This window comes from Podarcis melisellensis (genome assembly GCF_964234715.1).
Source record: "Podarcis melisellensis genome assembly, chromosome: 1".
NCBI lineage: Eukaryota > Metazoa > Chordata > Lepidosauria > Squamata > Lacertidae > Podarcis > Podarcis melisellensis.
In genome coordinates this window covers 83,416,800-83,433,717 of record NC_138528.1, presented here as the reverse complement: position 1 = coordinate 83,433,717, position 16,918 = coordinate 83,416,800, and the positions used below count along the sequence as shown (strand labels likewise).

Genomic DNA, 16,918 nt, shown 5'->3' with positions numbered 1-16,918 from the left:
ACTGTCCTGTAGTTCCTTTAACATCCACATTATTTCTTCAGCCACCCTAATGATGAAAAGGAGGTATTCTTTCCCCGGAACCAATCCAACTCCAGCATGAACTCTATGGTAGGAAACCACCATCACCACCACAACCATGCAGTTGACACATGCATGCCATTGATGGGGGAAGAGCGCATTGAGATGACAGAGCCCAGAATCCATGACCCTGATTATAGAGAGGTGAGTGAGGAACAGGCGTGGAGAGCTGAATTGTTCTGAAGAGTACCATATTTTTCCGTGTATAACACACCCCCATGTATAAGACGCTCCCTATTTTGGGGGACTTAAAATTAAGAAAATGGGGGAGAGATTGCCCCCGTGTATAAGACTACCCCCTTGTAAACATTTTTTTAGTAAAAAAAAAAAGCCCTAGTCTTATACACAGAAAAGTACAATAAGTAGAGTGAAATCTCTTTGTGAGCTAAAGAAAACACTGAGACCTTCATTACTAACTGGGCCTTGCTAAGAAATAATGAATTCAAAGCAAGGTGCAGAGATTTCAGTGTTTTCCACAGCTTACTTTATTTCTGCTGGTCACAGGGAAGGAACAAGGAAAAGTAAGAGAAGTGGCATTGGTCAAGAGGTAGGGGGAAATACTTGTGGGAGTCATTGGCCTAAAGGCTTAGGAACTCTCTGAATTTTCTTCATTTTTATTACGATGCATATATATCACTTGATTGTAAAAAAACAACAACTTCAAAGCAAGCAAGCGAGTGAATACGTATGCCAAAACAATCAATTTCTAAATTTGCCTTAAATGAACATTTAGAATCACAGAGAGCAGCAGGAAAACTATTGGACTTCAGTAACCAGAATGCAGCCTGTCTTTTTATGGCCCTTTCATTTAGAGAGCCAAGTGGCACTCCAACAGTGTGGGGGGTAAATGTTTTCATAGGCAGCCCTGGCTAATGAGAACCTTTGTTGTTGAGACAGAAAAACATGCACCTTCACAGCTCTGAGGGACATCGTCACAAATATCTCAAGCTGATGGAGAAGATTCCCGATGATGCAGAGGCTACTGTAGTGCTTGTTGGTAAGGAGCCCTGAGCCAAAATCTAGTACTGAGGCCTTGAGCAGGCTTTCATCAGGAGACCTGTGGTTTTAACAACAGTAACATTCTTCCTTTTGCTGGCATGATCTCATGGGGAGTTCAGGGGTTCGGTGCTGCTGCTACACTGGCGGAGCAGCCATCTTAACCTGTACTCTCTCAGCCCAGGTGGGGAGGGGTTCAAACCCCACCATGGGGTAGGAGAAGTACCGGTAATATGGCTCCACTCACCTTTCATATGCCTGGCTGAAAACTGTCTTGGCAAAGGCAAAAAAATGTATTGGCCAGCATATTTGACGTTTTCTGCTGCTGTGCTTGTCGTGACAGCAGCATCTTTTGCATTTTGCCAGTATAATCGAGCTTCTGTCAGGTACTATAGCCCCTCAGTTACAGCAACTCAAGTATAGGATTGCTTGTAAACCTGCTCAGAATTTCTAGGTCAGTCAGAGGTTCTTGATAGTGAGAAGACAATTCTCTAGTAGGTTCTGCTTAGCTGTGGTGTGGATGGAGGGAACTCCAGAGAAGCTTCTGAATTTGGCCCTTGGCTTTGTTGAGGTGGCTTCAGAATTAGATCAAGATCACCTCAATAATGGAGATGTCATTTTTCAGCTGCAGTCCTCCCCACTTCTGCAAAAATAGAGAATGGGGCAGTAACCTCAAACTCTGCATACTCAGATGTTGCATCCTGTGTTACTCACACTGCCCACTGTTAGCAGGTGTTGTAGAGAGGGCACTGCCAGGCGGTACTTGCAGCTAAGGGCTCATCCACATCTCTGTTTGCCCCACCACTTTCTCCTGGGGAAACCCACAGCTTACCTCCGAATTGGACCAAAAGGAAATCGGGTTTTCTGCAGACTGCTGTTTGTTCCAGTTCAGCCGTAAAAAGCATATTTTCCAGGGGAAAGCTGTGGGGCAAATGCAAAACCACTTGCAACCATGCTTAGAAAGCACGGGACAAGAGGAAGTGTGGATATGCCCTAAGTGTGTTCATGTGTGTCATTTTGCCAAGTCTCCCTAAACCTGGAGCATGCTTCCTGATCTCAGTAGCTTGTTGCTTCCACACTGATCATCATGGTCTTATGCTTCCCTTCCTGATAGGTTGTGTTCAGTTCCTTGAGCAACCAACAATGGCTTTTGTCCGTCTGAATGAGGCTGTGTTCTTGGAGTCAGTCCTGGAAGTCCCAATCCCTGTTCGCTTCATCTTTGTCTTGCTGGGGCCAAGCCAGTCCAACATGGACTACCATGAGATCGGACGTTCCATCTCCACTCTCATGTCAGACAAGGTGAGGAGGAGCTGAGTGTTGGTTCAGGCTGGAGAAGACACGAGAAGGGTAGCAGCAAAGGTGCTGAAAAATGCATTAGAAAGGGAACAGCATGAAGACGCAGCACGATGCCAAGGGAGCACAAGTCAGGAAGGGTTTGTAGAGTTGTTCCATGCCTATTAAGTACAGGTCTGAGTGGTTTTCTGCTTGTTACGCTCCTTTCCCAGGGAAAGCCCACTCTTTAGTGCTAAACTGGAGCAAATGTCAATCAGGAAAACACCCGAATTGCTATTTGCTCTGATTGAGTAGTTTTCTGGAGGACAGGGAGGGCGGGGAAGCAGCAGGACAAAAGGAAGCATGGATAAGCATGGTGGGGGCAGGCTGGGAGGCAGGGGATGTTTGCTCCCCTCTGGCATCACCTTTGTCAGCCAATTGATCCAGTATTTCTGCACCACAGACTGCTCTGTGTATGAACCCTCTTCCCTTTGCCTCCAGCCATTTTCCTCCTTTGGTTGAATACTCTGCTAATGATTTATGCATGCCCACACGCCCCCTGACTTGCCAGCATGGGGGATGTGGGGAACTGTAAATATGCATGGGCTGTGCAGTCTGCACAGAGGAAGAAATGCTCCCTTGGAAGGACTTCTGATGCACATTAAAGCATAGAACCCAGGGAAGAGGAATGTGTTGGGTGGACATGCCCTTTCAGATGCCCCAAATAGCTCAACTGGTGCATTCCTTTACCATGCTGTCCAAACACACTCCTCTAAATATCAAACATTTTTCTGAAGGCTCTTCTCCACTTGCTAGAAGTTGTTTTTATTTGCTTTGAAATACTCTGTCCTGAATTGGCTTCTGAAGAAGGTATGCTAGCAAACTGACCATAGCAACTTCCTTAAAAAAACACGTTATTGCAATTTTTAATCTTACAGTGTATCCCACTGTTCATAGGATAGAATAGGTGCAAGTCAAACACATTTAACAATATTTCACACTTGGATAAATTGTTAGTGAGAGAATAGAAGGGAAATTATATACTTTTGTGCATAGACAACCAAGAAAAAAATACATGGATATCCACTGAATAAAAATTTCATTAGATTTAGTGAGCTCATGCTCACAGTAACAATGCCATATATATATGGGATGTGGGTGGCTCTGTGGGTTAAACCACAGAGCCTAGGGCTTGCCGATCAGAAGGTTCGCAGTTCGAATCCCCGTGACGGGGTGAGCTCCCATTGCTCAGTCCCTGCTCCTGCCAACCTAGCAGCTTAAAAGCATGAAGTACAAGTAGATAAATAGGTACAGCTCTGGCGGGAAGGTAAACGGCGTTTCCGTGCACCGCTCTGGTTCGCCAGAAGCAGCTTGGTTATGCTGGCCACATGAGCTGTATGCCGGCTTCCTCGGCCTGTAAAATGAGATGAGCGCTGCAACCCCAGAGTCACCCATGACTGGACCCAACGGTCAGGGGTCCCTTTACTATATATAAATATATATATATATATATGGCGCCCCAACAATCTCCCCCAAAAGGCAAAATAGTGGTGGTGATATGCCAGGACAGGAATCAAATGAACAGGGATAGGTGGAGCATATGCTGTTGCCATGACACTGAATTAATACAGCTGTCAATCTGAACTGAGAAGCGAGTTACAGGGTCCTTTGATGACACTGAGATAATATTGGCTTTGAAAGTAGATTGATGAGCTCGTCTTGGGTCTGAGACAGCATCACCAGGCAATGTTATACTGGAGGACAGAGAATAAGTGATGTGCTGCTCTCTGCCTAACTGACCATCTTCCCTTGTTGGCTGACAGCATTTCCATGAAGCTGCTTACATGGCAGATGACCGCCAGGACCTGCTCAATGCCATCAATGAGTTCCTTGACTGTAGCATTGTCATCCCTCCATCAGAAGTGGAGGGGAAGGATTTGCTCAAGTCAATTGCCACCTTCCAGAAAGAGCTGCTGAGGAAGAGGAAAGAGCGGGACCAGAAGAAGTCCATCAAAGAAGGGAACGTTCAGGAAGCCAAAGGTCTCTTCTCTCCTTGCCTTTTGTACCTTGCCATTCTGCTTCATGGCCTGGGTAGGGTTGGTGAGGAAGGATTAGCACAGTCCATGTCTTGCCTCTGCATCAGCTCTAAAGAGACCCACCACAATTTCGTTGATGCTGAGGGAGGGGGCACTTTCTGAAATTTGGAGTAGGCAGGGATGAGGAACCTGCATCCGCCCTGTGTAGGGATGCTGGAGGCTGGCACTGGGTGTGAAGGTATCTTGCGTCTACTTCCCTCTCCCTTCCCCTCACCCCCACCATGCTGTTCATGTCTTTCCAGAGATCTGTGAGGTAAAAGCTGAGGAGGAGGAAGAAGGCGAGGAGGAGGATGACCCTCTGAAGCGCACTGGCATTGTCTTTGGTGGTTTGGTGCGGGACATAAAGCGCAGGTACCCCAAGTATCTGAGTGACCTCAAAGATGCCCTGCACAGCCAGTGCCTCGCAGCTGTGCTATTCATCTACTTCGCTGCTCTCTCCCCCGCCATCACCTTTGGGGGACTGCTAGGTAATGAGTCCACCCTCCTCTTCCTTCCTCACCTCCCCTGCCCCACCCTAGTTCCTTGCTCAAGCTGGTTCCTGTTCAGCTAGGCTGCCCAAGAGATTGAGCACATTAGTTTAATTTTTGCCTGTGCTTATACTGGCTAAGTGGCTGGGATTGGTTCATCTGTGCCTGTGCCCTTGCTGGGCAAGTGGGTGGGCTCAGTTGGCTCTTGCTATGTTCAGATGGGTTTGGCTCTGTCCCATTGCACTCTTGCCTGGCTCTGGGGCTTTCCAGTCTATGCATGTTCCTTTCCTGTTCTCTATGGTAACAATAAAAGCATTTTACTACTCTTAATAGTCACTCCCCAATATTGCTAATTTGCACGCAACCCAGAGTCCTAAATTGGATGGGCAGAGGCCAGTGTAGGACAGGAGAGGGTCTCAACAAATCTCTGCAGAGAAACATCAGTAAGGATCAAAATGGCCTCATGTAACCCAGCAAAATGCTGGGGGCCAAGGCTTGCATGTGGACATTGTGCTCATATCCCTGAAAGCAAAAAACAGTGCACAGGCACTAGCCCTTAACCATCTGGGGTTAGGAGAAAGAATTTGTTTAATGGTGAGAAGAATTGTCCCTTTGTTATTGAACAGATTGGGGGTATTTTAAGCCCAATTACCCACAATTCATTCTTCTATACGTGTTCATGGGCACCAATGTATTTATTACTTCTTAAGCACTTGATGCAACAATATTGCTAAAGCAAAGTAGGTCTGATTTTGATCAGTTCCTGGATGGGGGACTCTGCTTGCAAATCCTCTGTATCTTGCCTTAAGTTCCATTATGGAAGAAAGGTGGGATATAAATGTAAAGAAATAAATGATTTTTAAAGATGTTATATAATATAAAAATAATAATAACTGTAACAGCGTCATATATCCATTGACTTACATTCTGCACTTTTCTCTCATATTAGCGGTAGATCCAGACATCAGTTTACCCTGCTCCAACAGGGTGGGTACCATTCTCCCTAGGACACTTACTCTTCAGAAAACTCAGTTCCTTTCCCCCCATGTTTATGGGTAGGGACCAGTGCAAACATTTCCAAGAAGGTAACTGAAATAAGCAGAGGATTCAAAATCTCTGCAGCTAGAATATATCTCCCATCACTTGCTGGACTCTCTAACAAGGGTGTATTTCTGTACAGGAATGCATTCTGTGATGGAAATTATCTGTCAGAATTTAATATGAGGGAATTTGCTCATGCCTAACTGTTCCACAAAATTATCCAACAGTAGCGTATCTGTGCATTGAGGGACTCGCTGGCAGTGGCAATTGAGAGAAAAGGCTATGAGTTTTCTCCTGTGGTGAGCCCCACCCACCAGGGGGATCTGGGCACATGCTTCTGTCTGCCACTCTGCAGTTTGTCCCAGAGACATTGCTCTTTCTCTACAGGTGAGAAGACAGACGGTCTCATGGGCGTTTCGGAGTTGATCATCTCCACCTCAGTGCTGGGCATGCTCTTTTCTCTGCTGAGTGCCCAGCCTCTCCTTGTCATTGGCTTCTCAGGGCCTCTGCTGGTCTTTGAAGAAGCTTTTTACAAGGTATCTGTAAACTGGTGTCTTCCTTGGTTCTACATTGCCACTTTCACATGCAGATGTCCCACATACTGCAAGCTGCTGTGCACTGCTTATGAAATGCCCATATAGGACACTATAAGGCTTAAATCTGGCCTAATTCACACATTACTTGAGTGGTGAGGGTGTCACCAAAATTCCAAATGACACGGGGGCAGAACTGTGTGGGAAACTGTTTTTGTTAACTTATTTTCACCTATATGGATGGGATTTTAACAACTGCAGTGGAATCACCTGAAAATGAGAGGTTTGTGTTCCCATGTACATGGGAGTCACTGTACACAAATGGATTTATTTCCTGCTTACATGCTGATCCCACACTGCTTAGGTAATAACATAATTTAGCGACTTCAAGGCTGGAATTGACTCCATGCTGAGAGGTGACTCCTCTCAAATAATCCCCATCATCTTCTGCACCCTCTCAAATCATCACAATAATCTTCTGCAGCCTGTGAATAGGGCTATTTGGTTTATTAAACAATGTGCCTACATTATCCTTGTTGAGGAAATGCTATGCCCATACCAGAGAACGCCACTGCACAGGGTAGGAGCATGTGCTCTCAGTTTAATGATACAGGATGCATGCATTGCTTTAACCAAGGAGGCCCAACTGCCTCAATCTGTCATGGTGGGCTGAAAGAGTAGTTATTGGCCAACACTGCTGCTATTTCTGTTGCTTTGGGCATTTCTGATCTTTGCTTGCATGGGAATTTGCCCACAGAGTGTCCCTGAGTTACCTCAAGGGGGTTTGGCAATTATGGTGGGGCAAGACTCGAGCACAAATTTCAAAAGTGTTTGGTGATGGGTATGCAGTACAGTGTTTATGGTGAATAATACTCAAATGTGTCTCAAAATAGCCTGCTAACGATTTGGTAGCGCAAGACACTGGATGCTGATGACTATGTAACTGAACAGAGGATGGAGCCTGATGATTTCCTTTTCTTGCTGGGTTGTTTGGCACCTCCCCTCCATCAAACCAGGAGGGGTTTATAATGCCTCAACTGCAGGCTTGCATACTTCCCAGAGGGGTTGCGCTAAAACTCTATTTGTGTTGCCCTCCTGGGGCTGCAAACACAGTGAGCTTGTCCAATACATAACAGTCTGCAAAGTTTAGCAGGCCACATGTTGTGCAGACTTGCTCTTCAAAATGAGCCAAGGTGCAAAAAATGGAAGGGAAACATGCTCAAGCCAGTTCCCTTATTTCTGTCACCTCTGTTTCTTTTTTTGGCAGTTCTGCCAGAGCCAGGGCATCGAGTATCTGACAGGCCGGGTATGGATTGGCCTCTGGCTTATTGTCTTCATTTTCATCATTGTGGCCGCTGAGGGCAGCTTCCTGGTGCGATACATCTCCCCCTTTACCCAGGAGATCTTTGCCTTCCTTATCTCCCTCATCTTTATTTATGAAACATTCTACAAACTTTACAAGGTGAGCTTTGGATCTGGATCTGGATGTGCCAGCACTATGAGACAAACTGTGGGTTATTGATGACTTCTCGCACACCACCCTTAAGTAGGAAGATTAACAACTCTTCCGTCTTTCATGGCTGTCTGTAAGTGTCCTCTTTTCTGACACTATATTCCCAGGTATTTACAGAGCACCCACTACTGAGGTTCTACCCGCCAAATCTTCCAAGAGATCTAAATGACAGCACATTGCCTCCTGATTCCATGGCTCTTGACGCTCAGATGCAGCCAAACACTGCCCTGCTGTCCCTCATCCTCATGTTGGGAACCTTCTTCATTGCCTTCTTCATGCGCAAGTTTAAGAACAGCCGTTTCCTAGGAGGAAAGGTGAAGCTAAGGCCTAAATAGCAAGAAGTGTGGTGGCATTTCCCCATACAAACATCTAGCCTTTCCATTCTACATGTTCACTGAAGCAGGGTTTTTCCCCCTGTACTAAGAGCAATAATAGGTGGAGATATTGTTCTGATCCCCTTCCATGCATAGCTTTTTATGAAGAGAGCCTGGCTCTAGTCAATACCACGGAGGCCAAAGGTACATTACTTCCCCCAGGATGCTGAAGTTCAACCACAGAAATGCAGAGGCTCAGCCGGGTACTCCACAGGGTACCTTTCCTCAACAAAGTGCTCTTCAGATGTTTTGGACTCCAACTCTTACCAGCCTTGGGCTCCATGGCAAATAGTAAATGATGTTGGTAGTTCTAGCCCAAAACATATGGAGGGCACCAAGTTGGGGAAGGCTGCTCTGGGGCATGCCCAAATGTTATCAAGATACCATTTTGAATCTGGCTGGCATCCCCATATGATTGACATATAAGGTGGCCAGGGACTGGCAGTGTAGTGGTGGAGAGAAAGGTCAGACATCTTAGCATCACCTTTAGGAACTTTATTCTACTATATCAAACCTCATCACAAAGCATTTGCAGGCAGAGTCATATGGTGAGAAATTCTTCAGTGGATGAAAGACCAGATAGGGTTTTTGGGCTCAGCGCCCAGCAACATCTCCAGCATGCCCTGTGCTTACTTTCATCTCCTGTGCTTGGTCTGTAGGCCCGACGAATCATTGGAGATTTTGGAATCCCTATCTCTATCCTTGTCATGGTTCTGGTGGACTATACTATCACTGATACATATACCCAGGTAGGTACTGCCTGTTCCAACTCTTCACCACCCAGTGGGTATGAGGACATGTGTTTTTCAAGGAGTTTGGACTTTAATCTTGAGACTTCCATTGTCGTATGTGGGTGCCAGCATCTGTGTCTTCTCGATCAGTGTAAATTTCACATTAAAGCAAAACTTCTAAACAGGAAACAAATCCAGTTCAGGCCGTTCCGTGAGTTACATTGTTGAATGTGTCCCTGTTACCTCTAGCTGGATTGTCTGTGGAATGTATAGTCACCTAAGGACAGAATGCATGTCTGGCTGGGCTTCCAAATAGTGTCAGATGCTATATTGGCCTAGGGTGTTCAGGTTGGCTGTGGTGGCTGTGCTGAGAGAGGCATACATGCCTTTAGTGTGCATACAAGCTGTAGTTTGGAATTGCTATCTACAACTGGTAGTTTTATCATGTTAGGCTGGGATTCCTTCTAATCTGCAGTAACTTCAAAATGGGGCTGTATTTAGGACCATCAGTCTTTGTTGAGGACCACCAAGAAAAGATGCAAAATCTGCCATGTGAAAACTTCTGTGATCCCTGATCAGTGTTCTAAACTAGAAGTGGAGCAAGGGAAGTGGGATACAGTGGTACCTCGGGTTACAGATGCTTCAGGTTACAGACTCTGCTAACCCAGAAATAGTACCTCGGGTTAAGAACTTTGCTTCAGGATGAGAACAGAAATCATGCGGTGGCGGCACGGCGGCAGTGGGAGGCCCCATTAGCTAAAGTGGTGCCTCAGGTTAAGAACAGATTCGGGTTAAGAACAGACCTCCAGAACGAATGTAAGTTCTTAACCCGAGGTACCACTGTATTACAAAGCAATGTGGATGTTCTGCATCCCAGCCACATTTCCCCTGTGTGACTGCACAACCCATCATTATATACATATAGAGAAGCAGAGCCCACTGCAGACAGTGCACAGGTGTACTACAGCAGCTATGGGAATTGAGCAAGCTCAGTGAATGCATCTGAGACCCATTAAGGCATACACCCATACGCCAGTACAGGCATGTCCAATTAACATGACTTTGACATAGATGCCAAAATAGAACAGCACATTCCAAGCTTTCTGTGGCATTCCTAATGGAACTGGGACCTACTGGTGAAGGGTGGGTAATAAAGTTCTTGTTGATTATGATATCTATTCCATGCAGAAAACAAGACTGATGTCTTTTCCTCCATGTTGTCACCACAGAAGCTGAATGTTCCCTCAGTACTGTCAGTCACAACCCCCAACAAGCGTGGCTGGTTCATCCATCCCTTAGGAAGCAACCAGGTGTTTCCCATGTGGATGATGTTTGCTTCTGCCATCCCTGCACTTCTGGTCTTCATCCTCATCTTTATGGAAACCCAGATCACCACGTAAGTGCCAGGCCTCCACACTGGGAGCCAGCTCATTCTGTACCTATCACCCTGTAGAAATGCTAAGTAAAATTAAATAATTGCAGCAGCTATAATTGGAATTGGTGTTGGGTGGGAAGAGAAGTCAGAATCAAGGGGATAGACAGAGTGACCCCTTCTGAGGGGATGTGACAGCAGGCTCCTAACTTCATTTGTCCTTGCTGTCTACATTGAACAATAAGGGACTACTGTTCCCATAGCTCCCAGGAGGTCTTTTCTATAGTGGGATGCATATTATTTGTCTTGTATGCTCCCTTCGCTGACCACATGCCTTGATTCTTCCAGGTCTCCCAATTAGAAAGAGCTGCTGTAAAAAATAATAACATTAAATTCAAAATACTGTGTGCCACTGCTCCCCTTGCTACAGCTAAAATCTGTTACGTTGGTCACTGAAACTCACGTTTGTTCTGCTCCCCTCCCTTCCTATCTCCTTTGCAGCCTGATTGTCAGCAAGAAGGAGCGGAAGTTGATAAAGGGATCGGGCTTTCACCTTGATTTGCTGCTCATTGGTACAATGGGAGGGCTCTGTGCCCTTTTTGGGCTGCCTTGGCTCACGGCTGCCACGGTCCGCTCAGTCACCCACGTCAACGCCCTCACAGTCATGAGCAAGGCCATTGCACCTGGTGAGAAGCCAAAGATTGAGGAAGTGAAGGAGCAGCGTGTGACAGGAGTGCTCATCGCTGGCCTTGTTGGTGAGGTCCACACAGAGGAGCTTGTTCTCTGAGGTGGTTGTGTGCATCTTAGCTCATTTGAGCAACCTGAATTTGTTTGGCATTCATTCCCCTGTGGTGTAGTGACACTCTTTACTTGTGGCACACTGTGGTGGGGGGGGGGGTGGAGCTTATGGGAACATGGCTCCATGAAACTAGTGGACACATACAGTAAAACAGTGAGCCTGCAAATCTCCTTGTTCTTTCTAACCATAGTTCTGTGTCTCTATATTAAAGCATCGGGCCTATTCAGTATATATCCAGGGGTGTACATGTGTGTCAATGTCAGGCATTGTCCCATGTTCTGATCGTGAAGTATGGGTGTACCTGTGTGTAGAAAGAGAATTCAACACTGTATCCTGCTCTTCAGGCCTGTCCATCGTGATGGGGAATGTACTACGCCAGATCCCATTGGCTGTGCTGTTTGGGATTTTTCTATATATGGGTGTGACGTCACTGACTGGCATTCAGCTCTATGAGCGGCTCCTCCTTATCTTCATGCCATCCAAGCACCACCCTGATCATGTCTATGTTGTCAAGGTAGGTGCACTGGGGGAGTGGGGAGTGATGCAAGGGGTGGCAAGTTCAGTGGGTGGCAAGTTGAGATGGGCCTGAAAATAAAGATGGGGAAGGACAGGGGAAAGGCATGCAGTGGTGGGCTTGACTGGCATGGGGAGGAAACCACTCACTGAGTGGTACCAGCACAGCTTTATGAGAGATAACCCTTCCATAGAAGGGAATGGAGTATTACACTGAAGGTCTGGTACTTTGTCAAGTGCTAAAAAATAAAGCTGCCCAAGGAAGGGTGCATCATCTGGCTGGCTTACCTTTAGGTGAAGACCTGGAGAATGAACCTGTTCACATGCATCCAACTAGCCTGCATTGTGCTGCTGTGGGTGGTGAAATCCACTGTGGCATCGCTGGCTTTCCCATTTGTCCTGATCATGACAGTCCCCCTGCGACGATTCCTGCTGCCACGATTCTTCCATGAGAGAGAACTCAAAGCGGTAAGCAAACGCCATTGCCTGATGTCTTAAACTGTTATGGGAGTCCCAGTCCTTATTCAGCCATTGGTCTAAAGTGGTATGCATCAGATTTGGTTAAATGGTCAATATCATAAGTAAAAAACTTGGCATCGTGATATAATGTTTGAAGCTGGAGAGCAAGAGACTCTGTTGTCACCTTCTTTACTGTCCTGCAGTACTGTATTGAAGAACCAGTTTGGGGGGCGCACATTGTGAATTTTCCCAGAGACCACCCAAACCTGCCTGTAGACTCATTGTGCTCTGAGGTCTCTGCTCTGAAAAAGAGATGGCCTTGGACCACCTTGTATTTGAATGGCTGCTTAACTCTTTTCTTCTGTCCTTTCCTCCCACTTGCAGCTGGATTCCGAGGATGCAGAACCAAACTTTGATGAAGATGGGCAGGATGAGTACAATGAGCTTCACATGCCTGTGTGAGAAGTTGGCATGTGTCTACTGGCCCTGGTACTCCCTTGGCTTCATGGGATAAGCCTTCTTTCCTTGTGCTTTCCTTGAACAACCACCAACCTGAAGTGGCTTTGAAATGATTGTGGGCCTGGACCAACTGGCAGCTGTGTCATAGCCCTTCAAGCAAGCTCCAGGCCACAAAGGAAGCTTGGGCCAAGCAGCGCAAGAGATGCTGCCTTCTGGACAGACAGAGAGTATGGGGCCAGCACCACCACCCCCATTTCCCCCAAGCAGAGCTTGCTGGTGTTGGTGCTGTGCCATGCGTAGGCTAGAGTAGGTACCTTAGCCAGCTCTCATTAGCCTCCTCCCCTAAGAAGAGAAGTAGACTGCACTGCTAAGGGGAGAAAAGCAGCAGGCCAGCAAAGGAAAAGAGCAGCTAGGTCCTGCCAGAAATGCCAAGCCTGATAGCATTCAGGCAGAGCCAACAGATTCCTGGGGTGGGAGATTTCACATGCACCAACTGGTCTCTCCATGCTGAACCATTGCCATTCAGTCCCATGACTGTGCCCATGAACATTCAACAGCCTGTGGTCCACCTGCCATTCTGAATGATGTCCTTAGCTAAGGTTTCCTGCCCACAGAAGACTCTGAACCTCTTCCATTTGAGGAATGGCAGTGATGATTGCTAAAGCCAGTAAACTGCTGGGTGAGTTAGCAAGGGCCTTATGCACCGATTTGCTCTCAAGTATAATGCAGGTACTTGTGCAATATCCATGTGCACATTCGTCTGCTTGTGCACAGTGCTGTGCCTGTTCTCACCATCTCTCAGGACAGCTGTAAAGGTTGCCCAAAGAGTAGACAGTGATTTGTGAAGTAGATCTCCGCCCCTCAGACAGGAAAAGGAAGTGCAGGTAAAACTTGCCAACAAAACCTGGAGACCAGGAAACAGCTAACCTAATGATTGAATGAAGACTATGATCATCTCACGGTCAGGAAATCATCACACAGATTTGACACCACTCTTGTGGCTCACTGCCCTCTTCAGGCCCAGTGGAAAACAGGAACTCCCAACATCAGTGTAGTAGGCAAGCTGCAAAAAGCCACACCAGGTACAAACACTGGCACCTTGGCCTTTGGTATTTGCCTGATCACATAACAGAACCTCTTACCTATTGTACTAGACTTTGTGCTTCAGACTACAACTCCTCCTTCAGTATTTCCAGCTTCATCTTGTTTCTTGCTGTAGCCTCTTCCTCACAGCTCCTGCTCTATTCTCCATCCTCCGTGCGGCTATTGCATTTCTCACCTTGTTCTTGCCTTGTAGTGGCCCCAGCTTGAGCAAGATTCACTACCAGATCCAAGTCTCCAGGAGGCCACCCCCTAGCCTGGCCTTGGCGACTGGAATGGGGATGGCTCTGAGGAGGGCTGAAGTTCTCTGCCACTGTGGCATTGAGCCATTGCACTGGATGAGCCCTCTGTAGCACTTGGGGCTTCTCTTCATTCATCCCTTGACATTTCCAAGTTGGTGGCCTCCCATTCCTAGCTCCTCCTCAGTCCTTCACAACCACTCACCCAACACCACCATCAGCTGCCTTCTTGTACTCTTAAACCCTGCTATTTTCATATTTCCCTTCAACTGCCATATAAAGAAAATTCAGATTTTTGTGATAGGACTAAATTTCACAGAAATATACATTTGTTTCAGTCACTGAATCTGATTTTTAGAAACAGAATACTGTGCTCCCTTGTACTTCATTGGTGAATGTCATGTATCTAGTCCTGGGCACTGCACAGGTGGTGTGTTCCATGCGGTTGAGCACATGCACAAACACCATCAGTGCAAGGTTTCGAAGAGCTGCTCTCCCACTGGGCCATCACATGGGGACTCTACACTGTGATGTCCTGTAGCTAAATCTGTTCTGTTAGATTACGTATATAGAATAATGGGGTGTGCAAATGTGCCAGCTGTGACTCCTGCCGTAGCCAGGCATAAAACCATGTGGCTTAAGAGTATGGCTCATGGAACTACTCCGGGCCATTGCTTGTTCCCTGTCTATAAAATGGAGGCTGTCCCTCCCCACCTACCTCAGGGGCTGCCTGCTGATGGCTGGGTAGTTATGAGGCCAAATGTTTTCCTCTACTCATTCCCAGCTGGCTGCCAGCCTGCCCCACCCATAGACAGTGACCTCCATTGTGCCCTGCATAGCCAGGATTAGGAAACTTGAACTGTTGGGGGCAAAGTCCCTGGTACTCTGCCTGTGCATTACGACTCCTCTGAATGTAATAGAAATGGATATGCACCAATAAACCCTTCACTGGAGCATTGCGCCTGGGTTCTTGTTCTGCGCACCAGAAACAGACAACTCAGGAAGGAATAGCCACTCAAGTAGGATCATAGGAACAAACTGGAGTATGGTAGGCCCTTCCTAGCATGACATGGATACATGTATTCTTAATGTAAGGCAACATGAGAGATTCCAGCAATAAGGCCGTGTGGAGGCATAGCTTGCTAACTAGGTCTGTTTCTAGAAAATGCACATCCCTGAGCACACATCCCTGTTGCTGGAATCTCTCATGTTTCTGAAGCCTCAGTCCAGCATATTAACAAATTGATGTCTGGCTGACAGTGTCTCTTCAGGGTCTCACTATCAAGGCAAAAAGGTCTCACTATTGAGGCAAAAACTAACATCAAATCATCCCTCCACTTAAATTGCACATTTAAAGCTGGATTTCCCCCCTTTACATTGCATAGAGATGCATGTAACAAAGCAGAACAGGCTGCTTGTAAGGAAAGAGAGGGGAAGCACACATCTGGAACCCTGCAAGTGTGTTTGTGGAGTAACGTGAAGGCAGGAGGTCCAGCAGAAAAGAAGTGGGCAAGGGAAGGGTAAGGAGCCCCTCCTCTCCACTCCAAATCATCCTTTCTCAAAGCTGCTTTTCCCTAACAGAAGTAGCCACCCTAGCTTTGTTAAATATAGTTGTCAAGTGCAGTTCCACTCTAAACAAGTAGCTTTTCACAGCCTTCATGAATGCCTGCAGGAATAACATTCTGTAGGCAATTTCCCTCCAAACACCTGGGCTGTGCTAGGAATGGCCCTTCTCTGATCCCTTCTCAGAAGGAATAAATTCTGGTGAAAATCAGGGCTTTCTCAGACGCCCTTGGTGGCAGAGACTGGTCAAACAGCTCTCAGGCTATCATCAAGGGCAAATTTAATAACATACAGTTTTACCTCGGCTCCCGAACGCCTTGGGAGTCGAACGTTCCGGCTCCCAAACAATCGAAAATTGGAAGTGAGTGTCCCAGTTTTCGAGCATTCTTTGGGAAGCTGAAAGTCTGACGGGGCTTCCGATTGGCTGCAGGAGCTTCCTGCAGCCAATCAGAAGCCATGCTTTGGAAGTCAAACGTTTCAGAAGTCAAATGGACTTCTGGAATGGATTCTGTTCGACTTCTGAGGTACGACTGTATTTGTTTTGAAGTTATAACACCACTTTGCATGTATATAGTGCTTTTCAAGTGATCAAAGCCTTTCCCATACATTACATTGTTATGCCTTTTAACAGCCTTGTAAGATGTCAATAGGGTGGCGCTGTGGTCTAAACCACAGAGCCTAGGGCTTGCTGATTCCCTGTGAGGGGATGAGCTCCCATTGTTCGGTCCCAGCTCCTGCCCACCTAGCAGTTCGAAAGCACATCAAATGCAAGTAGATAAATAGGTACCACTCCAGCGGGAAGGTAAACAGCGTTTCCATGCGCTGCTCTGGTTCGTCAGAAGTGGCTTAGTCATGCTGGCCACATGATGCAGAAGCTGTCTGCGTACAAACGCCGGCTCCCTCGGCCTATAGAGCAAGATGAGCGCGCAACTCCAGAGTCATCTGCGACTGGACCTAATGGTCAAGGGTACTTTTGGTCAAGGGTACCTTAAGATGTCAATAATACCACCTCCATAGTATAGACTGGAAGCTATAGGGAAGCTGTGGCTCTCCAGAGTACTAATGAGGAACCTGTGGCCTTCTACAACTGCAACTTCCACTATACTTAACCACTGGCCACGCTGGCTGGGGTTAATGAGATTTGGAGTCCAACAACATCTGGAGAGCCACCCACTTGTTCCCCATCCCTGGACTTGCCTGAAGCTACATACTGTTACTTGGATGGGATTTGAACCAGGGTTTTCTCTGGTCAAATTCTCAGCTACTGCGCATCAGAACTTTCATTGATTGAACAGTAATGACAAGGTCTAAT

At 46.8% G+C, this 16,918-nt stretch overlaps 1 protein-coding gene across 5 annotated transcripts in view; it reads left to right on the top strand.

The window, feature by feature from the left end:
- The window catches only part of SLC4A3 (solute carrier family 4 member 3), a 45,153-nt gene extending 30,157 nt beyond the window's left edge, over positions 1-14,996 (top strand). For 3 of the 5 annotated variants that reach the window (XM_081883903.1, XM_081883902.1, XM_081883905.1), the window contains 14 exons: positions 42-222; positions 976-1,075; positions 2,189-2,373; positions 4,170-4,386; positions 4,685-4,909; positions 6,338-6,486; positions 7,751-7,945; positions 8,104-8,310; positions 9,030-9,119; positions 10,331-10,497; positions 10,975-11,228; positions 11,617-11,786; positions 12,080-12,253; positions 12,629-14,996. In XM_081883903.1, the coding sequence (XP_081740029.1) occupies positions 42-222; positions 976-1,075; positions 2,189-2,373; positions 4,170-4,386; positions 4,685-4,909; positions 6,338-6,486; positions 7,751-7,945; positions 8,104-8,310; positions 9,030-9,119; positions 10,331-10,497; positions 10,975-11,228; positions 11,617-11,786; positions 12,080-12,253; positions 12,629-12,706 (2,392 nt within the window). In that variant the 3' untranslated portion in view covers positions 12,707-14,996. The remainder of the gene's footprint in view (positions 1-41; positions 223-975; positions 1,076-2,188; positions 2,374-4,169; positions 4,387-4,684; positions 4,910-6,337; positions 6,487-7,750; positions 7,946-8,103; positions 8,311-9,029; positions 9,120-10,330; positions 10,498-10,974; positions 11,229-11,616; positions 11,787-12,079; positions 12,254-12,628) is intronic. The other 2 variants (XR_014162167.1, XM_081883904.1) reach the window with 2 other exon arrangements.
- The last annotated feature ends 1,922 nt before the right edge of the window (positions 14,997-16,918 follow it).